Source organism: Macrosteles quadrilineatus, unplaced genomic scaffold, assembly GCF_028750875.1.
Source record: "Macrosteles quadrilineatus isolate MER2022 unplaced genomic scaffold, UCM_ALF_1.0 Scaffold_3__2_contigs__length_128488019, whole genome shotgun sequence".
NCBI lineage: Eukaryota > Metazoa > Arthropoda > Insecta > Hemiptera > Cicadellidae > Macrosteles > Macrosteles quadrilineatus.
In genome coordinates, this window is record NW_026542596.1 from 26,286,463 (window position 1) to 26,302,205 (window position 15,743).

A 15,743-nucleotide genomic window follows, 5' to 3' on the forward strand; every position below is an offset into this window, starting at 1 on the left:
ATAACTATATTTATAACTCGAGTACATATAATGTTTAACTATGTTACTAGTTACATCTAAATATTTTTGAAAAAAATATTTAAATTCAATAAAAACTTTTGAAAGTGAAATATAAAAAACTTCAATATTATGGTAAAATATTTTTCGTAATAGCGTAGACTGCAGTAATATTTATATTTCGATAAATAATTAATTTATTGGTAAACGAATCGTTGGAAACCACACTGTTTCGAACTAGTTCTCTTTATTTGAAGGTTCTCAAAATAAATATAAAAATATAATCTCTTTGTGGTGGTGTTCTTTCAAAAATGATTTAAAGCCACAGCTGTCTATTGGAGAGTGTCCACACGTACAACAGCTCTCCTGCAAATTGCTTAACTGCATCCTGATAATGTAATGCCTCTCAATGCATATTATGTGTCATCAGTGTATTCAAAAGCAATAGATAATTTAAATGTTTATAATCTGTATATTTTTAAATGGTAGCTTTGAAATACATTGACATTTAATAGACCTCAAACACAAGTAAAGAGAGATCTATAATAAAAACATAGTAACTCAAAAACTGCCTATAACGGAGTAAACTGGTCAACGATGCAATCTGTCGCTACTGACACTGCAAATATCAGTTTATGTTATTCACATGACTTCGTTGTTTTTAACACAGTCTGTATAGTTTTCCACGTTTTAGCGAATTTCTCCATAGTGAAGGAGAGGAATTTAAAGGTTATTATAATCTGGCCTCTAATTTGTTTAAAATTATAAATAAGATAAAATTATAATAATATATAATACCTGTTTACGGAAACATTTTAGTAAAAATCTAATCACAGGAATGGAAATTCGATTAGTCTGTAGGTTTGCTGCAGCAGGGGTACTATTGTTTGCACTGCAACGACAACATATTATTTGTTCTTAGTCTGAAAAAGGTGCCATGTAAATGGCAGTGGTAACAATGTAAAGTGACAGGCATATTTTTAATTGATAACTTTTCTCTGATTAATTTTTCTTGTTATAAAATTTTTAAAACTATATCCTACTAATATTATAAATGAGAAAGTTTAGATGTATGGATGTATGGATGTATGGATGTATGTTTGTGACAAGTGAACGCGAAAAATACTGGTCGGATTGGACTGAAATTTGGCATGATGATAGCTCACATTCCCGATTAACATATAGGCATATTCTTATTTCAAAAATCCTTTCGGGCTCCGCCCCAGTGGCTCTGGAGTTTCCCATGTTAACCTTATGAGAAATGGAATTATTGAATCTTAACAGCTGTTTCAATTAAACAAGTTGGTTCTGTTCTGTGATGTTCAATAGCATTAAAGTTACAAGGATTACCAACAGGGTGCAGCACTATTATTTCTTTTACATTTATGACGACAGCTAATTTGCAACCAAAAGGTGAGTGAGCGTAGCGAACGAACTTCAACCTGGAGGCGAGTTAGCGTAGCGAACGAGCTAACCTGAAGGCAAGTGAGCGCAGCGAACGAGCTCCAACCTAACGGTGAGTGAGCGTAGCGAACGAGCTCCAACCCAAAGGTGAGTGAGCGTAGCGAACAAACTTCAACCAGGACGTGATTGAGCCATGCGAACGAGATAATCTTGAAAATTAAGAAGTTAAACGGGGCAAAGCCCGCGGGTTACAGCTAGTGTGGAAATAAAACAGTTGGAAGACGTACTAAATTGCAAGTTTTTCTACTGTCCCTTCCCTACATGCATTATTCTAGTTACAGTTATTTCCACTACCAAGTAACGGATAAACAAACCAGCTGTTGATCTGGTTGCCAAGGATAGGTTAGTTGTTTACTCGAAAGCGTAGTTAAGGGGTTAGTAGTTTGTGTTTGTATGCCATTTTATGTTTAATGGGTTTAAACCGGCTTATATCGTAGACAAAAGTTACACATTAGTTTGCGTTGTATCATGAGGACCCTATACTTTTTGGAGCCCGGGCAAAAACTCAACGACACAAAACCCTCTGAGAGAAAACGAGCTTTACTGGTTAGTAAGCAAGAATGGGACAAATTTGGAGACCACTTGGTGAGGAAACACAGAATAGCAGAGGAGAAGGAGCGGGAGAAAGAAGACCTAGAGAATAGAAAAATGGCGTCAAAGGAAATGGCTAAAACCTGGGACAATACCATAATTGTAAGTATTTTATCATTTGCATGTTTTCTTATAACTGCAGAAACTTATAGGGAGGTATATAAGTAGGCCTACAAATACTTTGGCCCAGGTATATTGGTACTTATAAATTTGTTTTTTGTTTTGTCCTACTAAAATAAGTGGCAAAATGAAAAGTTTAAAACTATTGGATTAACAACTGGCCCTATGATTACTACTACAGTAGTCCGTTTCTCAGACAGTTTCTCACAAAAGTGTCTAGTAAATGACAAACTTTCTGTACAACGGTAGACACATTTTATGTAGTGTAGATGTATTATTTATTTATAAACGTAATCTTTTTACGATTTACGAGGAAACAATACAACTTTAATAAAACTAATTCTCTCTCTGTTACTTATGACTTTTTAAGAGTTGTAATATAACTCACAGATTTTAGAATCAATTTAACGCAGTAAATTTTGTGCATTGAATAGCTTATTGACAAAAACATAATTGTTTGTGAGGATTATTTATGGGTTTCACTCACATTTATTTTCACCGACGTTTCGTGGAACTCACGAGAAACGTTGTGCTTCCTCAGGGTTGTAAAAGACTATTTTTTTGGTCGTGGTTAGGCGTTCGACCAGCGTGCGGGCTATGGACGATTACGTGCTTTGTGTATGAGTGTTTGTGTGTGTTTGACGAGTCCTGGACATCACAGACAAAAATAAAGGCGAGTGAAGCCCACAATTAATCTTCATAAATGAATAACACCTCGCCTAAAAGAATGTAATTTAGAAATAAAAATAATCAAACTGTAAATACATTGTAGGAATACCTTCCGGATTTATCATTGCTATTATGTTAATAAAAAAGTAATTCAATTCAAACACAATATATATTTACAGCCTGACCTTATATTGGTACAGAAGAATCAACGTTTTATAAAGTGTTACATTTCCCTAAACACATACTACTGAATAAATTTGAAAACTAGCGTACTTGCAACTTTCTGCTCAGTGTCAACGTGGTGTCAACATACGAAAAACAGAACATTCACGAGTAGACAAATATTATTCAAACGGAGTTATACTTGTATTTTGAAAACAATCTATACTTATTTAATACGCAAGCAGGTTTTTGTGACAATTACCTACTTCTCCGAAACGGTTGAACCGATTGACATGTTTTTGGTGTCATTGGAAAGGGCGTAGCGTGAAGTTGTGCAGGAAACTTTTTCTTTTTAAGAAAATAATTACAGAGGGAGGCCCTTGGGCCTTTTTTTAAGTTTCGTATTTTTATACGTTTTATACGTTTTACACGTATTCGTAAGATTAACATGAGAAACAAACATTGTTATGAAACTCCAGGTGTTGTCAGAAATTAAAAGTGAGAAGAAGAACATATGTTAATTATTGTAAACAGTCAATGTGTAAATTAAGTTGTATTAAAAATGTGTATAGTTTTGGATGTTGGTTTGTGTTTAATAAACTAACCAAAAGAACGCCAATTGAACAAATAAAATTGTGACAGACAGGTTTTGCAGGAAGTCTTTAAAGTAATGAGTAAACATTTTATATTTATTATCTTACAAATTGACTGAAATTTGTAAGCTTACTGCTGGCGAAAAGGGTGGTACCATGCAGACTACATTATCAATAACGAAGATAAACATGGACAACCTTTTGCGGCTATAAGTCAGGAAATGTTTGTAGGAAAAACAATATCAGCTTATGAAATATGATCAAATATTTACAGGAAATGTTTATTATATCGAACTGTTATATACATCATGAGTATTTCCACGAGTTACATACCGGTAATCTTTGAGTTGACTCTTTTAAACTCATTGTAAATATGACTGTTATTCGTTTTGAAATAAATTCTTTAATACTTTGCAATTGCTCGAATTCGAGCAATATGTACACTAGTAACATTAATTTCATTGTAATATTTATCATACTAACAAATTATGCATGCATTTTACAGAATATTAGAAAACGCCGCATTGAAAAACATAGAAACCAAATTGCACAACTAGAAAAAGATAGACGAAGAAGGTTCTTGGAAATGAGGAAAGAGGAAGAAGACAACAAGAAAAGAGTTATAGAAGAAGCTAGAAGACTTTTGAGGCAAGAGAAAGACAATGCAAAGTCTCTTATAAGTGCTCTCCGATTCTCAGAGGTAAACACAAATACTGTAATGGGAAAACCTGATTCTGTTAGATTGGCTTCAATTGCAAAACCTAAATCGAATCTTTTTACTTATCTGATGATTACAGTAGCATTTTCAGTAGGCTAATAACAAAGAAATTTGAATTTTATATCTCTAGTTAAACATTTTGGATTTGGACTGATTACTTGATGTTTTACACAGGTTACGATTTTCTTAACATTAGGCTTACATATATCACTTCAAAAATAAATTTTTATCAGCTCTGGTTTTTCCTATCTACCAGAACATCTGCCCATGGGGTCATCTCACTCTGGTTTTCTCTGTCTTATGTAACACTTTATAATCCTCAGTAATCGAATTGTGTAGACTATTATTTTACTTCTGTATGAGGAGTTTGTCACAAATTTCATGTATTCCATGTCTGAATATAGGCTATATTGCTTTAATAACTTGTTTACAAATACAACTGTCATGGTTGGGAAAAGTTAGTTTTTATGCGGTTTGTTCATATAGTTCATGGTTGTGTATTTCTTATCTGGGAGAGGAAATATTGATAAAAACATGTTGCTATAAAGTTATGAATTATCTAGAAACTTTCCCATTTATTAGCGAATTTCCCTATAGGGAAGTAGCTATTACCGTAGGTCTCATGGTAAGACTTAGGCCCGAGACCGATTTACTTTTTCATTTTGATGTCCCCAGAGGCCAAAAACACCACTCGTTCAAATTTGTATATATGTATTTTGATGGTAAAAATAATGAGGCAGTAAGTGATAAGCATATTCCTTTGTCGGTAAGATCTCATAAAACTAGCTCAAGTATATAAAGAAAATAATAATGTATATATATATATATATATATATATATATATATATATATATATATGTGTCCGTGAACACGATAACTTGAGTAATTTTTATCCGATTTTGATGAAATTTGGTTTGAAGGTGTAAGGCGGGATAAACTTGAATGAGTTCGCGATCCAGCATGATCGGACCATGGGAACAGGGTTTTATGGGGGGTTTTATGGGGTAAAAATTGGTTTTTCTCACTTTTGACCCTCAAAACACAAAATTTCCCAATTTTTCTCTAAACCTTCTTAAAGAGCTTAAAAAAACAAACAATTCAGTATATCAAAGTGTTTTTGTACGGTTATTGGTTACGGAGAAAACTAAAAAAATGGTAAATTTAAAATTCCCATGTTATTCTTATGGAGAATATTGTAAAATGTTGTAGTTTGCTTGTTTATGGATATCTTTTGATCAAACTTGGCAAATATATTCATTTTATACTAAGCAATAATTATTTTACTTAAAACACTCACTTTATTAGTTTCCTTGTAGCAGCAAACCTAGGTACTCGTTAAACCTAATGTTATTTAAATAGATCAATTGAAAATCAATTCAGCCAAATGGAAATTCGCTTAGGCGTCAGGTTTGCTGCGGCGGGGGTATTTTTTAACCAATTTAGAGTCTTCACATGAGAAATACAATGTTTTCATTTTTTTTTTTATTATAGGCTCTACCGGTAGGGCATACCAAAAATGCACAATTCAGTAAAAATATTTCAAATGACTGCAGTAGATTCTACGGAAGCTTGCTTTGAGTTACCAATAGACGATTCCTTGCCCAGCTAGAATTATGTTAAGTTCAATTATTTATAATTTTTGTTTAATGCCGCATCACTTTCAAGTATATCAACAACACTTCAGGTTCTAAGAGAGAGAGAGGAGCAAATTAAATTTGAGAAGAAATTACAAAATATAGAAAATGAAAGGGAGAAAGAGTATGCAGCTAAACTGAAATCTGATGCGGAGGAGTACAAATTAGAGCTTCAGAATGAAAAGGAACAAAAATATAAGAAGATGGCAGAACTCAATAAAGAAGTCCGCAAAGAGTAATGAGTTTATTTAAACATCTATAAATTTACACTTTAATTTAGTTGATTAAGGTTTTGACTAAATTCTAGCCATTTAAAAATTTGACTGCTACATTTAAGGTTTTTGTATTATTAGGCCTACTACCAAGTTTATTTTACGAGTGCCACATAATACTCTAAACAGTACACATTTTAACTGTGCAAACCTAGTTTAATGTAAAGGGTAATCATATTTTACAGACAGTAACCATTCTCAATAAGGAACAAACATCCATACAGGTTGCTGTCATGACAAGTTTAAAAGAATTTCACAAAAACACATATTTTCTCTCTAAATATAAACGGCAAAAAATGAACTTTAAAAATTTGTCAAGAACACTCATATAATTAAATTTAATGATAAGTTAAGATTTATGAAATAATAGGCAAAATGGTGGTTCGTTTATTTTGACAAAGTCCACTGCAAGGGTGTAAGCCATTGTCATTTAGACAAATTGTTTGGGAAAGGCCGTGGATACACATTTTACACAGCTATCTTCAATGAATTATCTTTCATTTTCTCTATAAATCTGAAAAGGTAGGTAAATTTCAATACTGTATCAGGATACATTAGCTTTGGTAAATTGCAATATATAACCTTGCCTGATAACAGATTTAAAGGGTTTGGAATGGTTATTGGTTTGGTCACAAACATCCTTTATAATAAAATGTGTTCTGAATTTGATGTCAATGTGTTATTTAACTCCTGGCACCATATGACATATTTTAGATTTTAGATGTTTTCGCTACAGTACAGAAAACAATCATTCTTCGTTAAATATTAATAACTAGAGAACCCGTGCGGCTCAATGAGCCGCATATTATGAAACATAACGCCGCGGAAAACGTTATGCTCGAATTCGAGCAATTCTGGTTACATCTTAGAGTTGTTTAAACACTTGTCAGAAACTAATTTTAAATATCTCTGGTTTGTCTCGTCAAGGTTCACCTACATTATTTCTGCTCTCTGTTTTAACTGATAACATCTAATGCATGCTAAACGGTCTGCTTCAATTCGAGTTAACATGTTGCAACAAAGTTTTTCCAGCATTGACAATTGAAGAAAACTGTTGCCTTATTGATAAACTGTGTTAAGTAATTTAAGTTGGGTCATTTTATTTCTTTGATTTGAGACACCCTAATCAAACGAATTTTCTCCGTAGAGAAACCTGAAAAGTGGGGTGATATATCAACAATTTCTTTTGCTCCATTTTTTACTTACAAGTAGGAAACTGTGTTATTGAACTTATAAACTACAGATTTAAATATCATTGATTTTTCATAATATATCATGTTCTTCTAGAATGGCAGAATTTATCAAGAGAAAAGAGGAATTACAACAATCTGAGATAGAATTAGAAATCCAAGATAATATGAGAGTTTTGGAAGAAATAAAAGAAATTGAAGAAAATGAAAAGAAGGAGGTATTTAATAGTTCAAACAAGTTAGTAACTTAGCTGATATGTTTAAAAAAGTTATCAACTAGTTTTAGTGAGCATGTAAAAATGCCATCCTTAAAATAACAAAAACATTAACAACTGTTTTAAATAAAGAATAGTTCTAGACAATATTATTTCATGTTTAAAAGACTAAGATGGATTTACACAATCCCTATCAGCAGTTTCAATCATTGAAAGCGAAGCAAAGCTCTTTGATATCGGCTTCAATGCAAATGTTCTAACACTATAACGTCTGAACATATTTTAGCCGAACTAAGGTTGTTTCAACAAATGTTTGGACGGTTTAAGACGAAACAATTAAAATTTTGGATAATGCCTATGATATACAGTAGTTTAAAAGGTTTTTAAATTGTAACATTGGCCTTATTGGTTGCCAGCATGATAGTTACAAAATAACGACGTAAATGTAAATAAAAAAAAATAATCATATGTTTAAAATTGAGCCAATATACGACCTAAACACAGTACGAAAGAAATCCTTAGTATAATATATGACCATACTAGCTGTAACCCGCGGGCTTTGCCCCGTTTAACTTCTTAATTTTCAAGATTATCTAGTTCGCATGGCTCAATTGTTCGCTACGCTCACTCACCTTTAGGCTGGAGCTCGTTCGCTACGCTCACTCACCTTTAGATTGGAGCTCGTTCGCTGCGCTCACTTGCCTTCAGGTTAGCTCGTTCGCTACGCTAACTCGCCTCCAGGTTGAAGTTCGTTCGCTACGCTCACTCACCTTTTGGTTGCAAATTAGCTGTTGTCATAAATGTAAAAGAAATAATAGTGCTGCACCCTGTTGGTAATCCTTGTAACTTTAATGCTATTGAACATCATAGAACAGAACCAACTTGTTAAGTTGAAACAGCTGTTAAGATTCAATAATTCCATTTCTCATAAGGTTAACATAGGAAACTCCAGAGCCACTGGGGCGGAGCCCGAAAGGATTTTTGAAATAAGAATATGCCTATATGTTAATCGGGAATGTGAGCTATCATCATGCCAAATTTCAGCCCAATCCGACCAGTATTTTTTGCGTTCACTTGTCACAAACATACATCCATACATCCATACATCCATCCATCCAAACTTTCTCATTTATAATATTAGTAGGATAGGATGACTGATCAAATAATAATACAGAGAAAGAAAATACTGATCAAATAGGAACAGTAATTGAATATAGAAAACAATTTTTAAAATAAAACCGTTTTAAGTTTCTTTAACTATTAGGCCCTATTCCTTTCAATATCCCTATTTCATTTCAATCAAGATGCAACAAAATCAACATCATCAAACAGGGTTAAAGTATGCTAAGTTGTTAGTATTACTTGTTTCTTAGTAGTTTGATCAGAAAGACAAATTTTATCCATATATAAATCCCAAAGTACCCATAAACCTTTGAGAGAAAACTAACAGTCACCCCCCCCCCTCCATTAACCATATACTTAAAATGTTCGTAATGACGAGAAACCTTGCGCAAAACTATATCCTTTCTAAAGGGACATCGATCTCTAAGGGGGTAATGTCAATTTATCACCTTATTAAGATCAGGCGTGATTATTTGTTTTTATTGCCATTGACTATTGGATACTGAAGTCTATTTTATTAATAGTCAAAGGTATTACTGTATTCTATTTTGTTTATTTCAGTGTTTAACTTAACCAATCAATAGTTTTATTAATACTTATGAAGTCAAATGGGGTGAAGCCCGTGGGCCAGCTAGTTTATTTTCAATTTAATTTGTGTTCTTATTATTTCCTCTTTCTATTAGTTAAGAATGAAGCTGACAATTTTTTCTCAGCTCTATTGGCTCGTCCAATCTCTCCAATCTGAGCTGTCCAACAGAGTTCAACTCAACTCCGTCTTGACAAATTAAGAATTTGAGTTGAGTTGACTTGCCTAAGGAGTAAGGAGTTTGGTTGTTGGCCTGACGTTAAGCTAGGAAAATGTATGGTTTACACAAATTCAATTCAGAACATCCTCATTCTTGTATTTTATCATGAATTGAAATGCATCTACAGGATGTTTCCAAATTGTCTGGATATATTTTTTGAACTTGTTCCTTGGGCTAATTAAAACATAAAATGCCTAATAAGTATGGGTCTAAGATGACTAGATTTCTGTTTGTCGGTCTGTTTGTGATTTTTAAGAATTATTTTATATCCTGGACATTTTTCAAGATAGAAATTACAAAATTTATATAAATTTGTATTTAAGTAGGTGAAAAGAGCCTACAAAGTTTCGTTCCAATGCCTCAAGGCGTCTCAATACGGCGGCCATTTAAAGTCTTTAATGCCAAATTTCATGAAAACCGTTAATATTGAAAATTGTTTGTCCAATCAAAAAGATAGAGAATTTAAATCCAAATCAAATGAGACCTTGTTTGTTCAAAGCGGATGACAAACCGCAGTTAAATAAGACATTTAATTGCGTAACCGAATGTAGATAACTCAGTTGTTTGTCATCCGATTATAACAAACAAGGTCTCATTTGATTTTGATTTTGATTTAAATTCCTTATCTTTTTGGACTGAAAGCAATTGTGTACGGTAAATATTAACTTTCCTCATAATGTCATTACATTTATGAATGATTAGTAATAATATAAATATATAATGTTTTAGAAAGAAAGAAAGAAACAAATAATCATAGCAGATATCTTGGAAAATAGAAAAATGATTGCCGAATTTGAGGCTCAGTGTAAGCTTGAGCGAGAAGAAGAAGAAGCAGCCATCCACATCCATGCAGAGACTAAGAAAAGGATTGCCAAGATTAAGAAAGAGAAGGAAAAAGATGTATGTAAACTATAATTATGATTATATTTTTAAAGGTATTTCGTATTGATTAATTTTATTTGGGGTCTGCGGTGAAACGAATGGTGCGTAGAGTAAAGAAAATAAATATTCAACATTTAACTCATATTCACTGGGGATGGTTAAATAATAATCCTCTAAAACTCAGAAGGTGGCTTAATCGATCCAGCATAAAGTCTTGACAATGATATAAACAACTTTACATCATTGGTCTCGACATAGCCATATTTGATCATTGGACCTTTGATAAATAATTCTAACAAAATAATCAACAAATGTTGTCAGTCAGTGCTATCATTTCATTACTTAACACTTATCTTTGACTTAAAACGCTCACTACGATGTGTCAAGCAAGGAGTCAATTCGTTGTCCTGTAAACCTAATCCATGGCCATTCAAAACGGCTTGACTCTGGTTAATCATTGCTTAGCTTTCTTAATGCATTTTAGAGACTAACTCATACTACTTTTTAAAACTAGATTAAATGTTTTGTTCATCCTGTTAGTTATTTGAATCTGAGTTAAAAACTACATGCAACATGAGTGGCTCTTATATAGTTGATTTAAAGTTAAGCTGTGGCAGATAGTTATATGAAGAGAATAACAATTGAGATTTTACAGTTTTCTCAATTCAATACTAAAATGTCTATTAGATTTCTTTTACATGTCATAATACATCATCTTCACATCATACATACATCATTGGCTATGGCCAATCATCTAGCTGCTGGTTTGTAAAATTATAATACTTTCCAGGAGGCAAAAGCTAATCAGATGAGAAGAGAGAAGATATCAGCTGCAGTAGCGGCAAAAGCAGCTGACAAGGAGACTGAAGAGAATAGAATCATTCAGAAAGCTGTAGCAGAGAGGGAGGCAAGGTAATTTGTATACTATAACAATATGCTACTTAATTGTAACACACCGGTGGTTTGTAAATATTTTACCTATTTTTACAGCAATCCGAGTTTATTACAACTTTTTTGGATGACCAATACAATTCTATATGCCCTCCAACATGCTTTTCCCCTTTAGTCATCATGTTAGTAATTACTAACTATTTTTAAAACATCCAGGGAACACTTGTTCTATAGCTCAATTGTTTTTGTTTTAGAGAGAAGGAACTGATTGAAAAGAAAAAGATTTATCAACAGCAACTCGTTGATGAATTGAATGAAGAAAGAAAACACCAATTAGTGTTTGAGGAAGAAAAGAAATACCAAGAAAAGGAACTGTTGAAACTGAGTATGATGCAAAGATTGAAAAATGATGAAGTAAATGCTGAGTTTACCCAGCAAATGAGGAAGGATAAAAAAGATAAATTTAAATCTAATAGAAACACTTGGGATAAGCAGTGTGTAAGTATTGATTTTTCCTCTATGTAAGATCGGGCCATAGCTTACTTTATTTACTCTAGACAAGAAACTACATAACACTTTTTAAAAAAATGTTAATAATGTAAAGAGAGTCCATAAGTACTTACTAGTTTATTGACCTAGTTTTTATCTATTGTGTCCTTCTGTACTTATTAACTTGATCCTTCCTGCTGATTTTTTTTCCTGCCTTGCCGTCAATCCAATATAACTCCTATATTCCATACTCGGCAAAGCATATTTAAACTGTTCCTTATAATTAGATGACAGTTTTTTTTATATATATAATTAACAACAACTTACTAATAAATCTTCAATTACCGATGACATTCTAAGTATTTTGCTTTATTAAGAGGGATAAGTATTTTGCTCGCCGCCAGGCCTGTATAATTTGTATATGATCCCATGGGTCCCCATCCTAGTTTCTTCTCTCTTGACAAAAGATGTCGAAAGGGGGTTGGTTCAGCAATTTTTCTTTAGCAGCAGTTGAGGTTCCCGTCATAGTCCCAGTGATAACAAAACAGCTACCCAACTATTAGATTTACCTAATTTTTGTTGCTGCCTGTGTTCTTGTAGGTAAGATGTTTGTGTCACCTTATGTTATGCATTTCACCACCTTGTTTGGTATCTTCAGGGGTCACCTTGTGAATTCATCTTTTTATCACTAACACTAGTCTATATTTAGTATATTTACAAACATATTTACTCATACCTGGTCACCAGTATGGTGGTCAGGTTGTTCTAACTACGTGATGCCGGACACACGGCAGGGTCACGGGAAGAAGACTCTCTTCCTCGTCCATTTAATTTATTGGACTGGGGTGTTGAAATTTGGGTAGTTTGTCAGATGAAGGTAGTTTGGACTTTCCTGGTGTATGGTGGGGTGGGTGGTTTGATCTCTGTAGTTTTCTACTACGGTTGGTCGTTGAACATTGGATACCAACACCTCCTGTCCAAGAAATCAAATGCTGGATTAAGAAACACCTCTTGACTTTGACCCGATTATATCTACAGAAAACATACATAACTTTTGGGTCCACGAACTGATTCATAACTTAGTTTATTAAGTGTCCTATAGAAATCCATATTTCTCGCCGTTAGGAGCGGAACCATGATGTAATTTCGGAGGCAATTCACTTTCCAATCCCTCCCTATAACGCCATTTTCATTTTAGTAATAAAGCAATTTATAAATCGTTTGAGTGAAATTAAAATCTTTTTTCTTTGTCCGGTTACTGTGCTCATGCAGTGGTGAGTGAATGCCGTATCGCTTACACCATTGAGCTGTAAATAGTCTTACCATCAAGTTTATTTCTAATCGGTTTTATTTCTAATGATATGACGGTTGTACATATGAAGGTCTCCATTGACTTACCATCGCAGCCAAGTTAGCTGGTTCAAATCTGCAACGAACATCGTGTTCCTTACTTAATTTATTACTATTCTAAGGGAATTCCCCTCGGCCCTCTTTGAGACTTATAGTTTTTTCATGGAATACAAAAACAGTAAAAAAATTAAGCTTTTGCCAAAGTACAAATCGTTTCCTATCATGAGATTTCTATGGTTTCAGTTGTCAACCGCAAATAAAGTAAGTCACCAGTTGACAGACGTAAAATAAGGTGTTTATACTTAGAAAATTGGTGTAAGAGGGGATGGAGTTTGGACTTATTTAAAGTATATTGCACTTTAATCACTGTCTCGGTGGAAACCGAAGATAACAACTGGTGCCTGCTTGACAAAACCAATATACATTCTCCATATGTAACTTATAGCGGGAGAAAGTAAAAGGACATAAATGTTTTTTAGTGCATTTGGTAGTGTAACAAAAAACTGAAACCTTTGTAAAAAACCTTTCACACCACAGGAGGAGATAAAGGCAGTAAGAGCCGCAGAAAGAGCCGAAGATGTTGATGCTGTTGCAAGAGCAGTAGAATGCTGGAATCTGGACGATAAACATTTTCTTGAGTATGCTGAGAATGTTCTCGAGGAAAGCAAAAGTAAAAATAGACTTCTTCTTCCGATGCAAAGATATATTGAGGTAATACTGAGTGAATTGGAGTAGAGAGTGATGAATACTTTTAATGAAGAATACTTTCAAATATTGCTGCTACAGAATTTTAGACATAGGAAAATCTGGTTTTGTTGTTCCAGTGGTTAGCAGCTTAAACTTCCATAAATTTTAAAAATTGTCTTTAAAAATGCATTTTTTTTTTTCTAACTATCTCAACCAAGTGTTGGCTTCAGTTCAGGCCTACTGTAATTATGGACAAGTGTATTACATTTTTAGGGACTTGTGACTTACCACATTATTTTATCACATAAATAATGGCTTATAAGCATTATACTCATATAGCTAAAAAAAACATGAAATAATTGGTGTTTTATTGTTTCCCACATTCTTATATATTCCAATACTATTCTTTTTATACATGCATCCTCGTCATACACCGTATGTAATTCATTGAAAGCATATGTTCTTCAATATCAGAAATCCAAATCACAACATTCAATATTAACAAGGTGTGACTATTATAGGTCAGCAATAACTATTAAAAGGAATCACTGTGTGTATAAATAAATGGACATTGTAAAAGTATGTCTAATGTCTGAGTACTTAAAATTTTCAGATTCAAGGGAAAACATCAAACTTATCACCATTAATAGCCTCCTCTAATACAAGGCCAGGCTAGGGAAATATGTGGTAACTCCACAGTCCTGGTCAATAGTCTGAGCAATGCTAATAGGCCAATAGGCCTATTTATTTACATGTTTGTTACTATTGCTACTACGTATTGAGTGTGTTAAAAATTAGAACAAAATAAGATTAACATAAAGATGTAATTGTCAATGTTTAAGCATGCATTTGAAGAGTTTGTACATCAATGGGCCGAGGGCGTATTATTGCCATAGTATAACATTAATGGAACAGAGCATGTTAGGTACTGTTATTATGTACGTATTATGTATTATTTACGTTCACAGTCGTGGTGAAATTGTGGCAAGTATAGGTCGGTGAGTGGCAGCCACATTGTTGGGCAGGGCCTTGTTTTAGAGGAGAGATTCTACACCCATAATAATGATTTAAGTTTAACTTTTAAAATTAAGTTCTGATTCAATTCTATTTTAAGTATCAAAAAGTTAACTAATATAAAAATTTTCATTAGGGTGCACTAATAAATTATGTACTATTTTTTACAGAAATTCAAAAAAGAAGTCGGCATCACCAGGTTTCCAAAACAACACAAGCTATTTATATCAAAAGTTCCGATCAATAATAAACTTTATGAATGTCCTGCAGCCAGAAAGAAGACCGTTGATACATGGCCAAATGAAAACGACCGCAAAAGCAAACCTCTGAACAATATTTTTGAATAGGCTGTTTGGGATCTTAAAACCCCTTACTCATTTACTGATAATTTATCAGTAAAAATCATCTTGAAATCATCAAATTCTTTTGTTGAAACATCTACAGTAAATAAAACATTGCCAAGGAAATAATATTTTGGTTTATAGCATTAGCTCAAATATTTCTACAGTAGTTAGAATTTAAAAAGAATACACATTTAATCTTTGAAAATTAGCATTATTTTTTTCATCCCTTTATAGCCAAACCTTGGATGTATTTTATCCAATTTAAATATATTTATTCCTCACATACAAAATAGCTCACTTTTGGTGACTAATGAATCACAGGGAACGTAAATACCGGTACCTCAGTGACCTGGAAAATATATTAAGAGTCTTCCTCACCAAAAGAGGAAGTTTTAGTCGACTCCAGCGCTCCAAAACTGGCGTCAAAAGGGCCAACTAATACAAAAACAATATCCTATGTTGCACGGGCTGTAGCACACAAATAGTTTTCCCGCCTCTATTCAAACAATCGAAGGGCGGGGGGAACAAGGCAA

The 15,743-nt window shown here is 33.3% G+C and overlaps 1 protein-coding gene across 1 annotated transcript; it reads left to right on the forward strand.

The window, feature by feature from the left end:
• The first annotated feature begins 1,855 nt into the window (after positions 1 to 1,855).
• Positions 1,856 to 15,307, forward strand: LOC128990437 (cilia- and flagella- associated protein 210-like). The gene is made up of 9 exons (XM_054412798.1): positions 1,856 to 2,154; positions 4,102 to 4,296; positions 5,999 to 6,183; positions 7,508 to 7,628; positions 10,283 to 10,453; positions 11,226 to 11,347; positions 11,581 to 11,824; positions 13,703 to 13,876; positions 15,037 to 15,307. Exons 1-9 carry the CDS (start codon positions 1,930 to 1,932, stop codon positions 15,211 to 15,213), a joined length of 1,614 nt encoding a protein of 537 aa, XP_054268773.1. The 5' UTR covers positions 1,856 to 1,929; the 3' UTR covers positions 15,214 to 15,307.
• Positions 15,308 to 15,743: the final 436 nt, after the last annotated feature.